General features: G+C 43.5%; 1 protein-coding gene across 1 annotated transcript; it reads left to right on the top strand.

The window, feature by feature from the left end:
• The first annotated feature begins 2000 nt into the window (after window positions 1-2000).
• Window positions 2001-14925, top strand: LOC143532383 (uncharacterized). Its single transcript, XM_077027448.1, has 5 exons — window positions 2001-2147; window positions 12153-12267; window positions 12866-12989; window positions 13105-13794; window positions 14534-14925. The coding sequence occupies exons 1-5, from the start codon at window positions 2048-2050 to the stop codon at window positions 14879-14881; spliced, it is 1377 nt and encodes a 458-aa protein (XP_076883563.1). The 5' UTR covers window positions 2001-2047; the 3' UTR covers window positions 14882-14925.
• The last annotated feature ends 121 nt before the right edge of the window (window positions 14926-15046 follow it).

Raw genomic sequence — 15046 nt, 5'->3', positions numbered from 1 at the left:
ACTACTAGAATTCAATGCTTTGGTATTCAAAAGTATATTCAAGTACCGACATGATTGTCCCTCTCGCTAGTACTTATTATGCGAATAAACTTCTTCCACCAAATTTTTTAAAGAATATTAATGACGAATATATTGCTATTTTTGTCTTGTACTTAACTATTGTCTATACGCACTACAAATAAGTATAATCTAGCACTACTAATAAGTACTAACATATAAAGTCGGAAACATATAACTTATGAACGTATATGTGTAAGCGAGGAAGACGTCAACCATTCTTTAATATGTCTTAAGCTAATTTTTATGTGTGTGCGGGTAAAATATGTTTCACCATTTTTTTCTATTAAACCGACTCTTTTGATAATTTAACGGTTTCAATTAATTTTTATAATAATATGTAGAGGTCGGCTTCAAACTCTATGATTCTTGCCCCTAAAAACCAATAGGCATAGAGTAAGTGGTGTGAAATGAGGTTAGTTAACGAAAAGTGACGACACATCATTGTTATGTGTATAAAAATGCATTTACAAACCAACCCAAAAAGGTGAAAAACAAGTGTAATGGAGGGAGGTTAGTTAACCAAAGTATTATAAAAAAAAATTAAAAAAAAAAGATGATTGATTGAAATAGGGATGGACTCCACATTTATGTACTTTCTTGGGCGTAAATGAAATGACGAGAGAGGGGTATAAAGAGCGGCGCTCATTTGATGTTATATTTGGTTTGCTCACTAATGTTGTGCCAAGCATTTGCGATATAGGTCCTATGTTTTTGAAAAAGTCAGGTTCGGAATTTTCGATACCATTACTGAGCTCATTCAAATAACTTGTGATTCAAAGATGATCAGGAGTTTGATCTCAATCGGAATAATTTTGTGGGTATCAACCAAAGGCATAGCAACATTCCTGTCGGTACCAGGTGTCACATAAACCATCTTGATTTTATCTTTATGCATACTCTTGTAAAATAATTATATGTATAATATTGTATTAAACGTTTGCATAAAAAAAACTAGTAGAATTTTGTTCTTATAATTAATTTTTAAATGATGTAACCGTAAACTCATTATTAGTTTATCAATATATAAAGAGTGATGGTTATGTTAGATCAACAATTGATTTGTACGTTTTGACATGATAAAATGAAAATCTGTAAAAGCAAGTTAATATTAAAGTTTACTTGCTTTTATTATTCCATAAAAAAAACCATAAATACACTTAGTTTGGAGTAGAATTAGTTGGAATATATAACTACCAAAATAAAAAAATATTAATAAGGCAACCACTATGACGAAAAAGTAGTTGGGGTTGTTACTTGTTACAACTATCAAATACAATTTTAATCACCAAAGGAACGAGTAATCATATTCAACACTTTAAAACTTCTAAGTTAAGTGTTTTGATCACTTCTTAAGATTTTGTATAAACTTATTATACTTTAAATGGTTTGTATTATAAGGAAGATATCTATGCATAATAATACTATAAATTATGTACACATGCAAAACAAACTAAATTATTTATTTTGTTCAATCTTTATTTCGTTTTAGAAAAATACGGTTGAAATGTAGTGTTCAATATCTCTCTTAAAATTCAAACACACAAACACAACTTGACAAGACACGATTATTTGTGAGATGTGGTGCTAGACACAAACACGACATAATAACTAATTATGTCATTTTTTCTAAACACAAACCTATTTAAAAAAAAATTACACACGAGCCGTTCAGAAACACGATAAATACCATATTAATGATGAAACAAAAGTTGTGAATGGTACATAAAAGTTTTAATGTAATAATAATAATAATAATAATAATAATAATAATAATAATAATAAGATTTTGAATATCACTCACTCGGTCACGGGTGAGATGCCTAAAAGGCGTAAAGTCACGCAGAACTATAATAATAATAATAATAATAATAATAATAATAATAATAATAATAATAATAATAATACACTCCGTCCGCATATTCATTCATTCATGGCCTCAACCAGCTTACTGCTCGCTCTGTTTCTGAAAATCAATTGGTGAATCATAATGGATCGGAAACACTCATTTACCGGATTATTATCTCACCGCCGTCTCATCAGTGATTTTAGCAACAACTTAAATCTCTTCTCCGATGAATCATCCGACTGTACGTTTTCCATTTCTCCTCACGTCAATTGTTTTCACTTACCTCTTACACACACACACACACACATATATCTATATATTATTATGATGATGATGATGATGATGATGATGATGGTGATTTCTTCAACGTTAATTACTAGTTTTGAGTTTTGATGCATACGTCATACGTGCTTGCTAGTTTTATTCTATTCTTCATTCTCTGTTAATCAGTCACCTGAATGAATCACTTATTAGTTATTTAGATTTCAGTTACTGAAGAGGTAGGTCCCAGCAGAGCCCAGTTGGACCCGCAAGACTCACCTTAAACAGGGACGTCTGCGCAGAGACCAACTGGATCCGCAGGACCAACCATGCTCAGAGAAGTGACGTCCTTACGCGCAGTATGCAAGCTGGTCCCGCAGGAAATGCCTCCCATGGTGAAGGACTCCGCCTGTTCCCGCAGCCTCGGATACAAGCCATGAGGGAAGGCCACCCGCGCAGCATGGCTACACGCACTAGGTACTTAGCTCTCGATCATTCAGTATCACCTGAAAGAATGAGCAAAGCCGGGAGCAATCCCGCACAGAGGCGGGAGGGGGAATACTCCCGCCCAAATAAGCCAGTCTATACTGAAGGACCTTTCACTGTACCTGACGAGGTATGGGCGAAAGATCTGATCAGGGATACGACAGCTCACTGATACAGTATGGCGAGCAGCATGCTCCTGTACTGTATCACTATTAAGCCGCTGCCTACTCACCAACTACTGTCATACCACGTGCGTAGCCGGCAGTTGGTGGAAAGGGAATAGTATACAGCAGGCCTGGTCGCTATCAGCCGCTGCCTACCCACCAACTACCAGCAGGGCACGTGCGTAGGCTACTGTTGATGAACAGGAACACTGTTGCAGCCGGCCATACCTCCTTGGAAACCTACCTTCGGCTATAAATACCCCAAATGGTATGATCATCAAAACACATCATATCTTACTACATTATCATCATATTATACCTGATATCTGCTCTAGCAATCTCTTAATATACTTTTATATTTAAAGAGCAATCTAGTCTGATTCTCACGCCGGAGGGTGGTCACAAGGAGGAACCCCCCCCTTCTCAGTGACGAGCTCACGGTGTCTGTTTTGCAGGTTATCAGAAGAACCATCTTCCAAGGGTCTAACCCCTCGTGGGAAACAGCTATCCAACCCCCAGGTTACCAGTAATCTGCCCGGGGTCCGGTTAGTGTTTCTTCATTGGCGCCATCCGTGTATAAAGCTAGAACTTTATTTTTCTCCAGTTTTTTCAAACTTCTGCAAAGATGGTTAGAGAAATTCCGGTAATCATAACCCCTGCTACTAGGGGGAATACCGGCAACACAGTTTTTACGAACACTACCCCGGCAACCGAAGCCGGGGCAAGCGAAGTAAATTTTACGAACACTACCCCACTTACCAAAGCTGGGGCAAGTGCAGTAAATGATCGCCTACTGGGATCCACTGATACCCAGGTTGAGAAACGAAGACTCCCCCGCCAAACTCTCGATGAAGTTAAGGCATGGGCGGAGGCACGACAAAAGGAATTCCAGGCTGAGTTGGACGAACGCTTGCGTTCCGTGCAACAAGCCGACGAATTCGAATACTGGGAGGATGAATCGGAGGAATCCGACTCCGACGCGAACCCTCGCCATAGGGCAAAAGGGAAGCATAAGGAAACGGAATCCCAACCGAAAAGGCATTTTGGACAAGCCTTCAAACCAAAAAGCACAGGTGGAAGTCCACGAGACTTCTCTAAAACGTTCAGACCAAACGTTGCAAATGCAGGAACGTCCAAATTTGCGAGGGACATTGCTGAAGCAATCGCCCCAAAGAGTGCCAAACAAATGCCCAACATAGGCACATATGACGGTATATCTGATCCAGACGATCATTTGAACAGGTTCATAGCAGGGGCAACCGTCAGCAATTGGACGGAACCCACGTGGTGTTACATGTTCCAAATGACGCTGGTTGGGGCTGCTAGAGCATGGTTCGATCGTCTACCGGTCAACCACATCTACGACTGGGCAGACTTCCAACAAAAGTTTAGCCAACACTTCAGCCAGCAACGGAAGTATACCGAGGAGCAATGGACAATCCTCAAATGCATACGAGAGGAAGACGAATCTCTGCCAAACTTCATCACTCGCTTCAACTCAAAGAAGTTAAGTTTGGGCAATATCAGTGAAGATCTTGTTCGCGCTGCCTTCATCCAGGGCGCACATGACCCGGAGCTCATCCGCACCCTAACGGGTAAAGATGGCATGCCATCCACATGGGATGGCATCATGACAGCAGCAAAACGCTATGCGGAAACAGAGAAGCAACTGGGTAGAGATCTCCCACAGAGCACAAACCTCTACACCCAGAGGACGAGAGAAGACAACGTCCTCACCGCCCGATTAAATAAAAAACGAAAGCTAGGCATCTGGCAGTCAAGGGTAAACTTTGACACCTCATCCGGCTTGCAAAATCGGTTGGGCGGAAGGGATAATGTACAGTCGCACCGGAACTCCAGATGGACGCCACTCACCAAAAGCGTCACTGAGATATTCGCCACTGAAGGGCTCCCATGGCCAAAACCGCCAATAATCCGACATCGTCACGATGCAGATCGGAGCAAATACTGTGACTTTCACAAGACAAAGGGCCACAACACTGAAGAATGCATAGATGTAAAAGATATGGTCGAAGCATTTGTCAGAGATGGGACGCTCGCGCACCTCGTGGCGTAATAAAGGCTGAGCAGGCGGGTGCGTATAGAACCCCAGCTGGGGAAAACACGAATCAATTCCAGCTTCAAAATCGAGACTACATGCTGCGTAAAGAACGAGATCCCGAACCAGGTGCGTATCGGCTCGATGGCACTCCCATCCCAACAAGGAAGGGAGCTCATTTACACATTTTGCATGTAAATCAATTCCAATTTGTAAAGAAAAGGCCAAGAGCCACTTCTAATGGAAATGATTCTCTTAAGAATATCGAAGCTGATGATTTTACATTTAATACTTTTCTGGACACTAATATGCCGGTTTTCACCGCATAATTACGTGAAGTCATTGCATGGGAAGGCGGTCCTACCCGCACGAACCCAATAACGTGACGAACCTTCACGCAGGTCAGTTCAAGGGGAAAAAGTTCAGCACCCAAAAATGAAAGTGCCGGTCTATCCGCATGAATCATTAACGAAACTGAATAACCTATCGACAACCGCGCGTCGAACGGTTCAGAACAAAATTCTTATAAAGGTAAGAAAAACCTACACGCAGGTCAGATAAGGGTAAAGTTTTGCCATCCTACTAAGTGCAAGTGACGGTTCTACCCGCACAATCACGAAAGAGGAAGCAAAACTTCACACCTATTATCAACCACGTTCAAAGGTTAACTTATCCTCAAAAGGTAAACCTACACGCAGGTCAGATAAGGGTAAAGTTTTGCCATCCTACTAAGTGCAAGTGACGGTTCTACCCGCACAATCACGAAAGAGGAAGCAAAACTTCACACCTATTATCAACCACGTTCAAAGGTTAACTTATCCTCAAAAGGCAAAGAAAACCTACACGCAGGTCAGATAAGGGTAAAGTTTTGCCATCCTACTAAGTGCAAGTGACGGTTCTACCCGCACAATCACGAAAGAGGAAGCAAAACTTCACACCTATTATCAACCACGTTCAAAGGTTAACTTATCCTCAAAAAGTAAGAAAAACCAGCACGCAGGTTAGATAAAAGTTAAAGTTTAGCCATCCTACCAAGTGCAAGTGACGGTTCTACCCGCACAATCACGAAGGAGGAAGCGAAACTTTAACCCACTATCAACCACGTTCAAAGATTCTTATTCTAAACACTTGGAAAATTGCTAATTTAAACTAAGTATGCAAGTCATAAGTTTATAAAGCAAGGAACCCAAAGAAGGAAATAACAATCTTATACGCAAAAAGATTAATATTTCAAGAATATATTACAAGAATGGCCGGGTAACTACCCGCCTAAAAGAAAATAAAAAACTATAAGTCTTAGCAATGGGAAGGGATCTTCAGGATCAAGCCTCAGGGCCGCTACCACTTGGACCCGCTCCGTCAGAACGGGGTGGTTCGAGGAACGCTTTGAGGACAGCTAACCCATCATCAGCAGCAGCTACTTCGTCCACCTTCTCCACCACTGGATGCGGGAAGGCGGCGTATTGGTTCAATGCTTGGTCATAAATGGCTTCAGTATCCACATTGAACAAAGGGAAGTTGGAAGGCGGGACGCCTTTCTCAACAAACCCTAGACCAAGCATGAAGCCGGCCTTTTCCCCATCATCATGAGAAGCGTTGAGGGCTGCGGTCATAGCATCATCGTAAGAGGTCTCTGAAAAGACCCGACGCACAACCTACAAAGAAAACACAAGTATTAGAACCTTTTCTTACAAAAGAAATGCGTAAGGATAAATCTAAACATACCTGAGGCAACGCTTCTCGAAGAAGCCATCGGAGGGCAGCTTGAGCTTCGGTATGGGCGCGTTCGGCTTCGCTCTTGTTAAGGTTGGCAAGTAAAACTTCCTTAGCGGCAGCCTCTTCGACGCCCTTAAGCTTCCGCTGGGTCTGGTCAAGCACCCCCCTTTGGTCCAGGATTTCCTGGAGTTTCTTGGCATCTTCCATTGCCAAGGCATCATGAGCGCGTTGGAGAGCCTCTAATTTGGCCTTGAGCTCCTCATTCTCCACACGCAAAGGCTCAGCAACGGCTTCAGCCTTGGCAGCCCTCTCGGTTGCGTTTCGCGCAGTCTCCCTGGCCAACCGAAGCTGTTCATTCACAGCTTGGGCAGCCTTGGAGCGGGCCTCGAGTCGCGCCTGAACTTCAACCTCGAGGGCCTTGAAGGCCTTCTCCTTGTCGGCGGCAGCTGCCGCCAGCTGTTGGTTCTCCTCCCGAAGAGCACGTGCCTCAGATATGTCCTTGGCGTGAGCTGCTTTCAACTTGTCGTTTTCACGACAAAGCAGCTCGACGCGCGGCAGCATCCGGGCCTGGAGAACCCGAAGCTCATTAGTTAGCCTACCCTCCTGGTAGCTAACCATGGCTTCCCCCAACGCGCCCGGAGGAGCAGCGTGGCGAGCCCAGTCCACGCATTCCACGGGTGTGCGAAGGGTTGTTCCTCGGCGTATGTTCCATCGAGGAACATACACTTCATTGGAATCCGATACTGCAAAAGAAACAAAAGCAGTAAGGAAAAGATGATGAAAAAACATTAAGGGAAAAAGAAAGGAACCCTACGCACCTGTAGGGTCAATGACAGGCCGATAGCCGCCAAAACCCATCACCTGAACCTAAAGGAAATCCATCCAACAGGTCAGGCAGACGGGAAGGTGGCAAAGATCGGCGTGAAGCCCTGCGCGTACCTGATGGTCCGGCCATTGGTGCCGGTGGCGCGGGCATGGTGGCAGCCGCCGTGGTCGCCGTCGTCTCCGCCGCGGTCGCCGCCTCCTTAAAAGCAGCAGTGACCGCCGGTTCCGTGAAGGATGCTGTAAAAATCGCACTCACGGCCGGCGGTGACGTCATCTCGGCCGGAACAGTTGGCTCGACGGAACGACCAACTGGACCAGCGGATGCAGGCGCAGGCGACTGGGTCGACGCCTCAGGAAGGCTGACCGAGCCTACCATCATTGGCGAGGAAGTACTCCCCTGCGTTTCACCCAGGATTGCGTCAACATCCACGCCTGCACAAAGAAGAAAGTGTTAAAAGAAAATTATTGACAAATATTCAAAGGCATTATGATTATACTTACGGGTTTTCTTGACCCTGAACGTACGGACGGGCGGGGAGGAACCCGATGGAGCCGGCCTCTTGGTACCGGTCACCGTCGTCTTCGTTGGTTCTCCGGAGGTAACGGTCGTAGCCTCCGGAGCAGTGGTCTTCTCACCACCGGGCTTCCCCGCCACCTCTTCACTATCTGACTCCGTGTCAGATAGAACCACTGGATCAGCTGTGGCCTTCTCCTTCCCCTTCACGCCGGCAGCAGTCTTTTTCTTCCGCACCAACGGAGGACCTTCTGCGGATTCCTCAGAAGAAGAAATGTCAAGAACTCCAGCAGCAGGCACAGCATTGAGGGGTTCAGGGTAGAAGATAGGCTTACCAGGCCGTCGGTGGCTCAGGATCTCTTGGGCCGGCGGGTAAACCTCCACGAACCGACACGCAGTTTGCTCTAGGATGGGCAACTCGTTCTCGTCCAGAGCACGAGTACCCATCCGTGCGGGACCATCTTCCTCCCGCGGATTCAGGAGCGACTGTAGGTCGTTCCCCTCTGAAATAAACAGGAAAGTTAGAAAAAAGTCAACATCAACAAAAAGAAACAAGACATACCATAAGGGACAGAGTTCGAACCATATTCAAGGACAATCGGAACCTTCTGCGCATTCGCCGCCTTCCACACTCGGCTCATCCCCAGCATTACCATCGCTGACTCCGGAAAACGGAAAACCGGGGATTGGACCCGGGATATCTTCGAGAACCATTCCGCCTCCTCGTAGTTGGGGGCGTGAAGGCTCTGAAGTGCCTGGCCGTTCTTGAACTTCATGGCAATGGGGATGGCGCGAGCGGATATGAAGAAGAACTCTCTTCTCCACGAGCGAAGACTCCGCTCGGTGGTACAAATCTTTAAACCCTTAATCCGGGTTGTAAGACTGTACCACCCCTGGATGCACCTCCAAGTGTAGAAGGTCATCAGGCGGTCCACATAGGGCTCGATGCCCAGAATCCGGCACACCCACTCAAAATGACGAATCTTGGCGATCGCCATGGGGTGCAGCTCGGTCAAATGAACGCTGTGCCTCTCAAGAACACGGTACACAAACTTTGTCAACGGGAACCTAAGGTTCCCGTAGACAAAGAATGCAGCATAAACCCCGATCTTGCCACTAGGGGCATCGTACACAGTATGGTGGGGTTCAGGAAACTCAGGCTCGAGAGACTCGAGCATGAACTTCCTGACGATATACTGGTACAGATCGACAGGAAGAGAACACTGGCACTCGCCAGCAGTCTTCTGATCGTCGGCATCATGAGAAGACATTTTTGCAGAAAGAGAAGTGATTTCGGGAAAATGCTTGCCTGAAAAAGGGGAGTATTTGCCGGAAATCACTAAGAAGAAGAAGAAGAAAGGTGAAAGTGTGAATTACAAATAACCCTCTTCCCCTTTATATAGTAATCGCAATTAATGCGGTGAATTTAATGCGGAGGAGAGAGAAATCAAAGGTGCAATGAAACTATGACACGTGGCAAAAAGCAGGCTGGCAACAGCTGTTGAAAGGACGTGTGCCAGTAATTTCGCGGCCACGCGCCCGAAAAATCACGCCCACGCGCCTGAAAAAGCGACTGGAATGACCATGTTCTGTCACGTCACCATAACTTCCTGCACGTCCTGACACAGTCAGAAGAAACCGTCGCACGACGTTTCAGAGGTTTGGACTGTTCTTATCTTTCCACTAACTCTTCGAATTTCAAAATTCAAAATTTAAAAAATATTAAAAAGTAAGTGGGAAAATACCCCTTACCCCTTGGCAAACAAGTAACCGTTAGACGGATGCGGGTACAGTGTAAAGGCAAAACCCTTCACATACCTAGCACCCGCAGGGAATTGAAGCCAAGTAAACCTTGGCAAACAAGTAACCGTTAGACGGATGCGGGTACAGTGTAAAGGCAAAACCCTTCACATACCTAGCACCCGCAGGGAATTGAAGCCAAGTAAACCTTGGCAAACAAGTAACCGTTAGACGGATGCGGGTACAGTGTAAAGGCAAAACCCTTCACATACCTAGCACCCGCATGGAATTGAAGCCAAGTAAACCTTGGCGAACAAGTAACCGTTAGACGGATGCGGGTACAGTGTAAAGGCAAAACCCTTCACGTACCTAGCACCCGCAGGGAATTGAAGCCAAATATTCCTCGGCAACCAAGTAACTATAAGACAGGCGCGGATACAGTGTAAAGGCAAAACCCTTCACGTACCTAGCACCTGCAGGGAATTGACGCTAGGAATACCTTGGAAGTAAAGTAACCGTAAGACGAGCGCTGGTACAGTGTTAAGGCAAAACCCTTCACATACCTAGCGCTCCGCTGGGAATTGAAACCAGGAAGGATCTTCTGGGCAATGCTTGCGGAAACGGAAATAACATCCCCGCATAGCGGGAACGTTGAGAACTACGTTGTTTGAAGCGCCAGGATGGAATTGGTGGTTTTAACATAATTGATCACTATGTTCAAAACTACCAAAACCTCATGGAGAATCCACACAACTGGGACTCAATGCTCCTGACTTGCGAGGAGGTTACAGACCTACCCGCATCATACCCAAAGACCAAGCAGGAAACTCGGGCATTTCTGCAAGTGACAAGGACTTCCCATGGAAAACCTTACAAAACCCTTTTCAAAACCCTTTGCTTAAGTCCAAAAGTTCACCTCACTTTATTAAACACGCATGAGAAGAACATTGGACTGGGGGGACTTGAAGAGGTAGGTCCCAGCAGAGCCCAGTTGGACCCGCAAGACTCACCTTAAACAGGGACGTCTGCGCAGAGACCAACTGGATCCGCAGGACCAACCATGCTCAGAGAAGTGACGTCCTTACGCGCAGTATGCAAGCTGGTCCCGCAGGAAATGCCTCCCATGGTGAAGGACTCCGCCTGTTCCCGCAGCCTCGGATACAAGCCATGAGGGAAGGCCACCCGCGCAGCATGGCTACACGCACTAGGTACTTAGCTCTCGATCATTCAGTATCACCTGAAAGAATGAGCAAAGCCGGGAGCAATCCCGCACAGAGGCGGGAGGGGGAATACTCCCGCCCAAATAAGCCAGTCTATACTGAAGGACCTTTCACTGTACCTGACGAGGTATGGGCGAAAGATCTGATCAGGGATACGACAGCTCACTGATACAGTATGGCGAGCAGCATGCTCCTGTACTGTATCACTATTAAGCCGCTGCCTACTCACCAACTACTGTCATACCACGTGCGTAGCCGGCAGTTGGTGGAAAGGGAATAGTATACAGCAGGCCTGGTCGCTATCAGCCGCTGCCTACCCACCAACTACCAGCAGGGCACGTGCGTAGGCTACTGTTGATGAACAGGAACACTGTTGCAGCCGGCCATACCTCCTTGGAAACCTACCTTCGGCTATAAATACCCCAAATGGTATGATCATCAAAACACATCATATCTTACTACATTATCATCATATTATACCTGATATCTGCTCTAGCAATCTCTTAATATACTTTTATATTTAAAGAGCAATCTAGTCTGATTCTCACGCCGGAGGGTGGTCACAAGGAGGAACCCCCCCCTTCTCAGTGACGAGCTCACGGTGTCTGTTTTGCAGGTTATCAGAAGAACCATCTTCCAAGGGTCTAACCCCTCGTGGGAAACAGCTATCCAACCCCCAGGTTACCAGTAATCTGCCCGGGGTCCGGTTAGTGTTTCTTCAGTTACGAACAACCTTCAATGCGGTTTGTTTTTGGATGATATCGGCTCAAGCCTGAGTTTCACTTATCAATATAATTATTAAGTAATTTATATATAATGCTACGTAAAAATAACTAAATTATATATATTATGATTTATAAAAAATTATAATTGAGAAAGTATATAAATATATGCAAAGTAATTAATATATAGTAAACGAGTCGAGCTTGAGCATGAAAAACTACTCACAAGCCAAGCTCAAGCTTCAGAAATAGATATCGAACCGAGCCGAGCTCGAGCCCTGTGTAAGTTAAACGAGCCAAGCTCGGGCTCGGGTCGGCTCGTTTGCATTTAGATTTCAATGAACGTTCAATGCGGTCTGTGAATATCTATGTATTTTCTGCCATTCTGGCGTAATTTGGAGATTAAAATGCATACGTCGTAATTTTCGCTAATTTTTTCGTTATATTTGCTTTCAACTTTGATGACTAGTTGTAAAGTTTGATAAATAATAAATGCATGTTTGTTGATATGATGCTGGTGTTTGTTCTATGTTCACCAGTGCAGGTGAGATCTGAAAGGCGGCTTTCGTCCGGATCAACAAAACCTGCAGCAAAAGGCATATTATTAGATGATATGCTTTCATCTAATGAAGGAGGACAGCATGACTATGACTGGTAATGTTGTTGTCTCCAAACCAACTTCTCATGTCAAATTATTTTATTAAATTAATTGAATGTGACAACCTATGCCTTTAATTCAGATCTACCTAACTTATTTTCTAGCAAAATAACATGTAATTGATGTGGATTAAATGATTTTAAATCTTGATTAATGATTGATGATCACTTCACCTGTTTTTGCATCATTTGATTGGTAATTTGTTAAAGAGTTATGATAATTATAGGTTTTTACAGTTTAGCAATTAGCATATTGTGCTTGCTTGAAGTTAGGGGTGTACACGGTTCGGTTGTTTCGATTTTTCGGTTTTTGCCATTTGAGCTTGAAAATTTAGGCCGAAAAAAAGTTGCCCAAAAATAATGAATTTAGGTATAAATAATTTTGTTAATTATGAACTAATTGATTATTATACATTTGGTCAAAAATATTTGAGTTTTATATTTATTAAATTCTTATAAATTACTTAACATAAAAAATAAAAATCTAGAAATTACAGCAAAAAAATCAAACCGTCGTTCTTATTTCGGTTTCTTGCACACCCATAGTTGTAGTTGGACCTGATTATAAGCTCACTAACCACCATGATGGTTACAGGCTGTTAACTCCACCAGAAACAACTCTAATTCCATCCTCAAATGCAATAGAATCTCAACCAAAGTCAGTTTCTCAAAAAAGGAATCCTTCAGTTAGATCAGCCTCAACAAATAGAACCTCAAGGGTAGATTTTTTCTCCTTTTTTACAACATATTTTCTACATGTCACATGTCACAAACTTAACTTCACACTAACTGAATTAACTTTTATTGTCATCAATGATTTTGTTTCAATTGTAGCTTTCTGTTTCTCAATCTGAAAGTCACCATATTTCAAGACCAACAAGAAGCAGTTCAGTAACCCGCCCATCAATCTCTACAAACAGAAACTCGAATATTCTAAACACAAGCTCAGCTTCCGTCTCATCTTACATAAGACCGTCCACGCCAACTAACCGTCCACCATCAGTAGCCAGACCATCCACTGCATCTTCCCGCCCAACGCCTTCTAAAAGCCGCCCACTCACCACGACTATTGATAGGGTCATTAGACCATCAACTCCAACTAGTAGAAGCCCAACACCTTCTTTCAATAACCGGAGTGCGGGACACACATCCAGGCCAAGCTCTCCTGTCTCACGGGCCCGGGCCTGGGCCCAGCCCATCAGTCTTCCTGATTTTCCAAACGAGGCGCCTCCAAATCTTAGAACTTGTTTGCCAGAAAGGCCTGTGTCTGCTGGTAGGTGCAGGCCCGGTGCAGCCATGACTGTGATGGGAAATGTGGATAATATAAACACAAGGAGACATCCGTCGCCTGTTGCCGCTAGGGGAAGACTTACAGAACCACCTGGACGGGGGCGGTTGCATGCTAACGGGCATGCAGTTGAATCAGTTACAAGAAAACCTGTAAAGGTTATGAGTTCAGAGAATGGTACAGGATTTGGAAGGAGTATTTCAAAGAAATCACTTGACATGGCCATAAAACATATGGTATTATTCTTACTCTTTTTTTTAATTGTTCTGTTACAATTATTATATAGAAAAGAACTACTTTTATAGATATAAAAATACTAGTGGTTATAATATTCTGAAGTTCTAAATATTTGAATATTATAATAAATGATGTTTTACATAGTAAATAAAAGCATTCCATCAAGCAAATTTGATTTAATCAGTTTTAAACACATATTATTTTTACTTATTCTATTTAATACAAATTTTTAGTTACTTGAAAAGAATTCTTTTTTCACCTTGAATACTTTTGAGATATTATTAGTGTATATATATAGATGTTTACACCTAATTTTCATGATTAAGTATTCTCATTATTGTTGCTGATGACAAAAGAAAAGTTTCTAAAGTTAAGTTATTACAAATTGGTTTAAGATTAAAATTTTCACTAAATAGATTAAGACAGTGTTAACCGTGTCGTGTTGGTGAGTTGAGTTGTTCAACCCAAACACGGCCCGCACCCACTTATAACCATGTACTCCAAACACGATATGTTAAACCCGTTTATCTAAACGTGTCAAACGGGTTGGCGGGTGACAACCACATTATAAGCATGCTAATCAAGTTGGTAGATTGTAAAAAAAATGTGTTAAACAGGTCATAAATTGGTTAGTAGGTCGACTTGTTTAACTAAATAGGTTAAACATGCCAATCTGAACACAACCCGTGTTTGATATGCCAACCCAAAACCTGATTTAGAAAAAAACATTGATTGCAGGATATAAGAAAGGGAGGCGCGCGCCCACTTCCTGGGTCAACACTCTTTCCTCACAGCATTCGATCTAGTCAACCTTCAAGTGCAAGCAACAATGTTAACTCCAAAAATGGAACTTTAAAAAATGGTTATTTTGATAACAAAGTGAAACCTGTAACCGTAGAACATAATAGTCTGTATTCTTCTAAACTAGGACGTGCAGATGTATACGAGAGCTTGAGGTACGACTCGATGTTGCTAAAAGAAGACTTGAAGAACACGAGTTGGCTCCACGGTGCAGATGAAAAGAGTGATCAAAGTCTGTTGTTTGACAATGGGTTTGAGTCACTCCCTGAACCTTTTGCCCCATGATATGTCTTCTTTTTATTCATTAATTCATATGCTAAATTTCATTTAGCATCTTTGAAATGCATGTAATCCCTAAGACCCAAACACCTCAAAAACATACTTAAGCAATACTTATGCAAAGGAAGTATGTCATTTAAATCCTTATGGCAAGTATAAATGCAATCTCCC

The sequence above is a fragment of the Bidens hawaiensis genome, unplaced genomic scaffold (genome assembly GCF_021521415.1).
Source record: "Bidens hawaiensis isolate Kalapana, Puna unplaced genomic scaffold, B.hawaiensis_p1.1 tig00009444_1, whole genome shotgun sequence".
Taxonomy (NCBI): Eukaryota; Viridiplantae; Streptophyta; class Magnoliopsida; order Asterales; family Asteraceae; genus Bidens; species Bidens hawaiensis.
Note: the sequence above shows the minus strand (reverse complement) of the source record. Positions and strands in the feature narration are given on the sequence as shown.

What these genes read in the sequence shown, in the direction of transcription:
- LOC143532383 (XM_077027448.1), top strand. Translation starts at nt 2,048, where the DNA reads ATGGATCGGAAACACTCATTTACCGGATTATTATCTCACCGCCGTCTC. An exon ending in CAACAAATAGAACCTCAAGG is followed by an intron (nt 12,990 to 13,104) that starts GTAGATTTTTTC and finishes TTTCAATTGTAG; the next exon opens with CTTTCTGTTTCTCAATCTGA. An exon ending in ACATGGCCATAAAACATATG is followed by an intron (nt 13,795 to 14,533) that starts GTATTATTCTTA and finishes CATTGATTGCAG; the next exon opens with GATATAAGAAAGGGAGGCGC.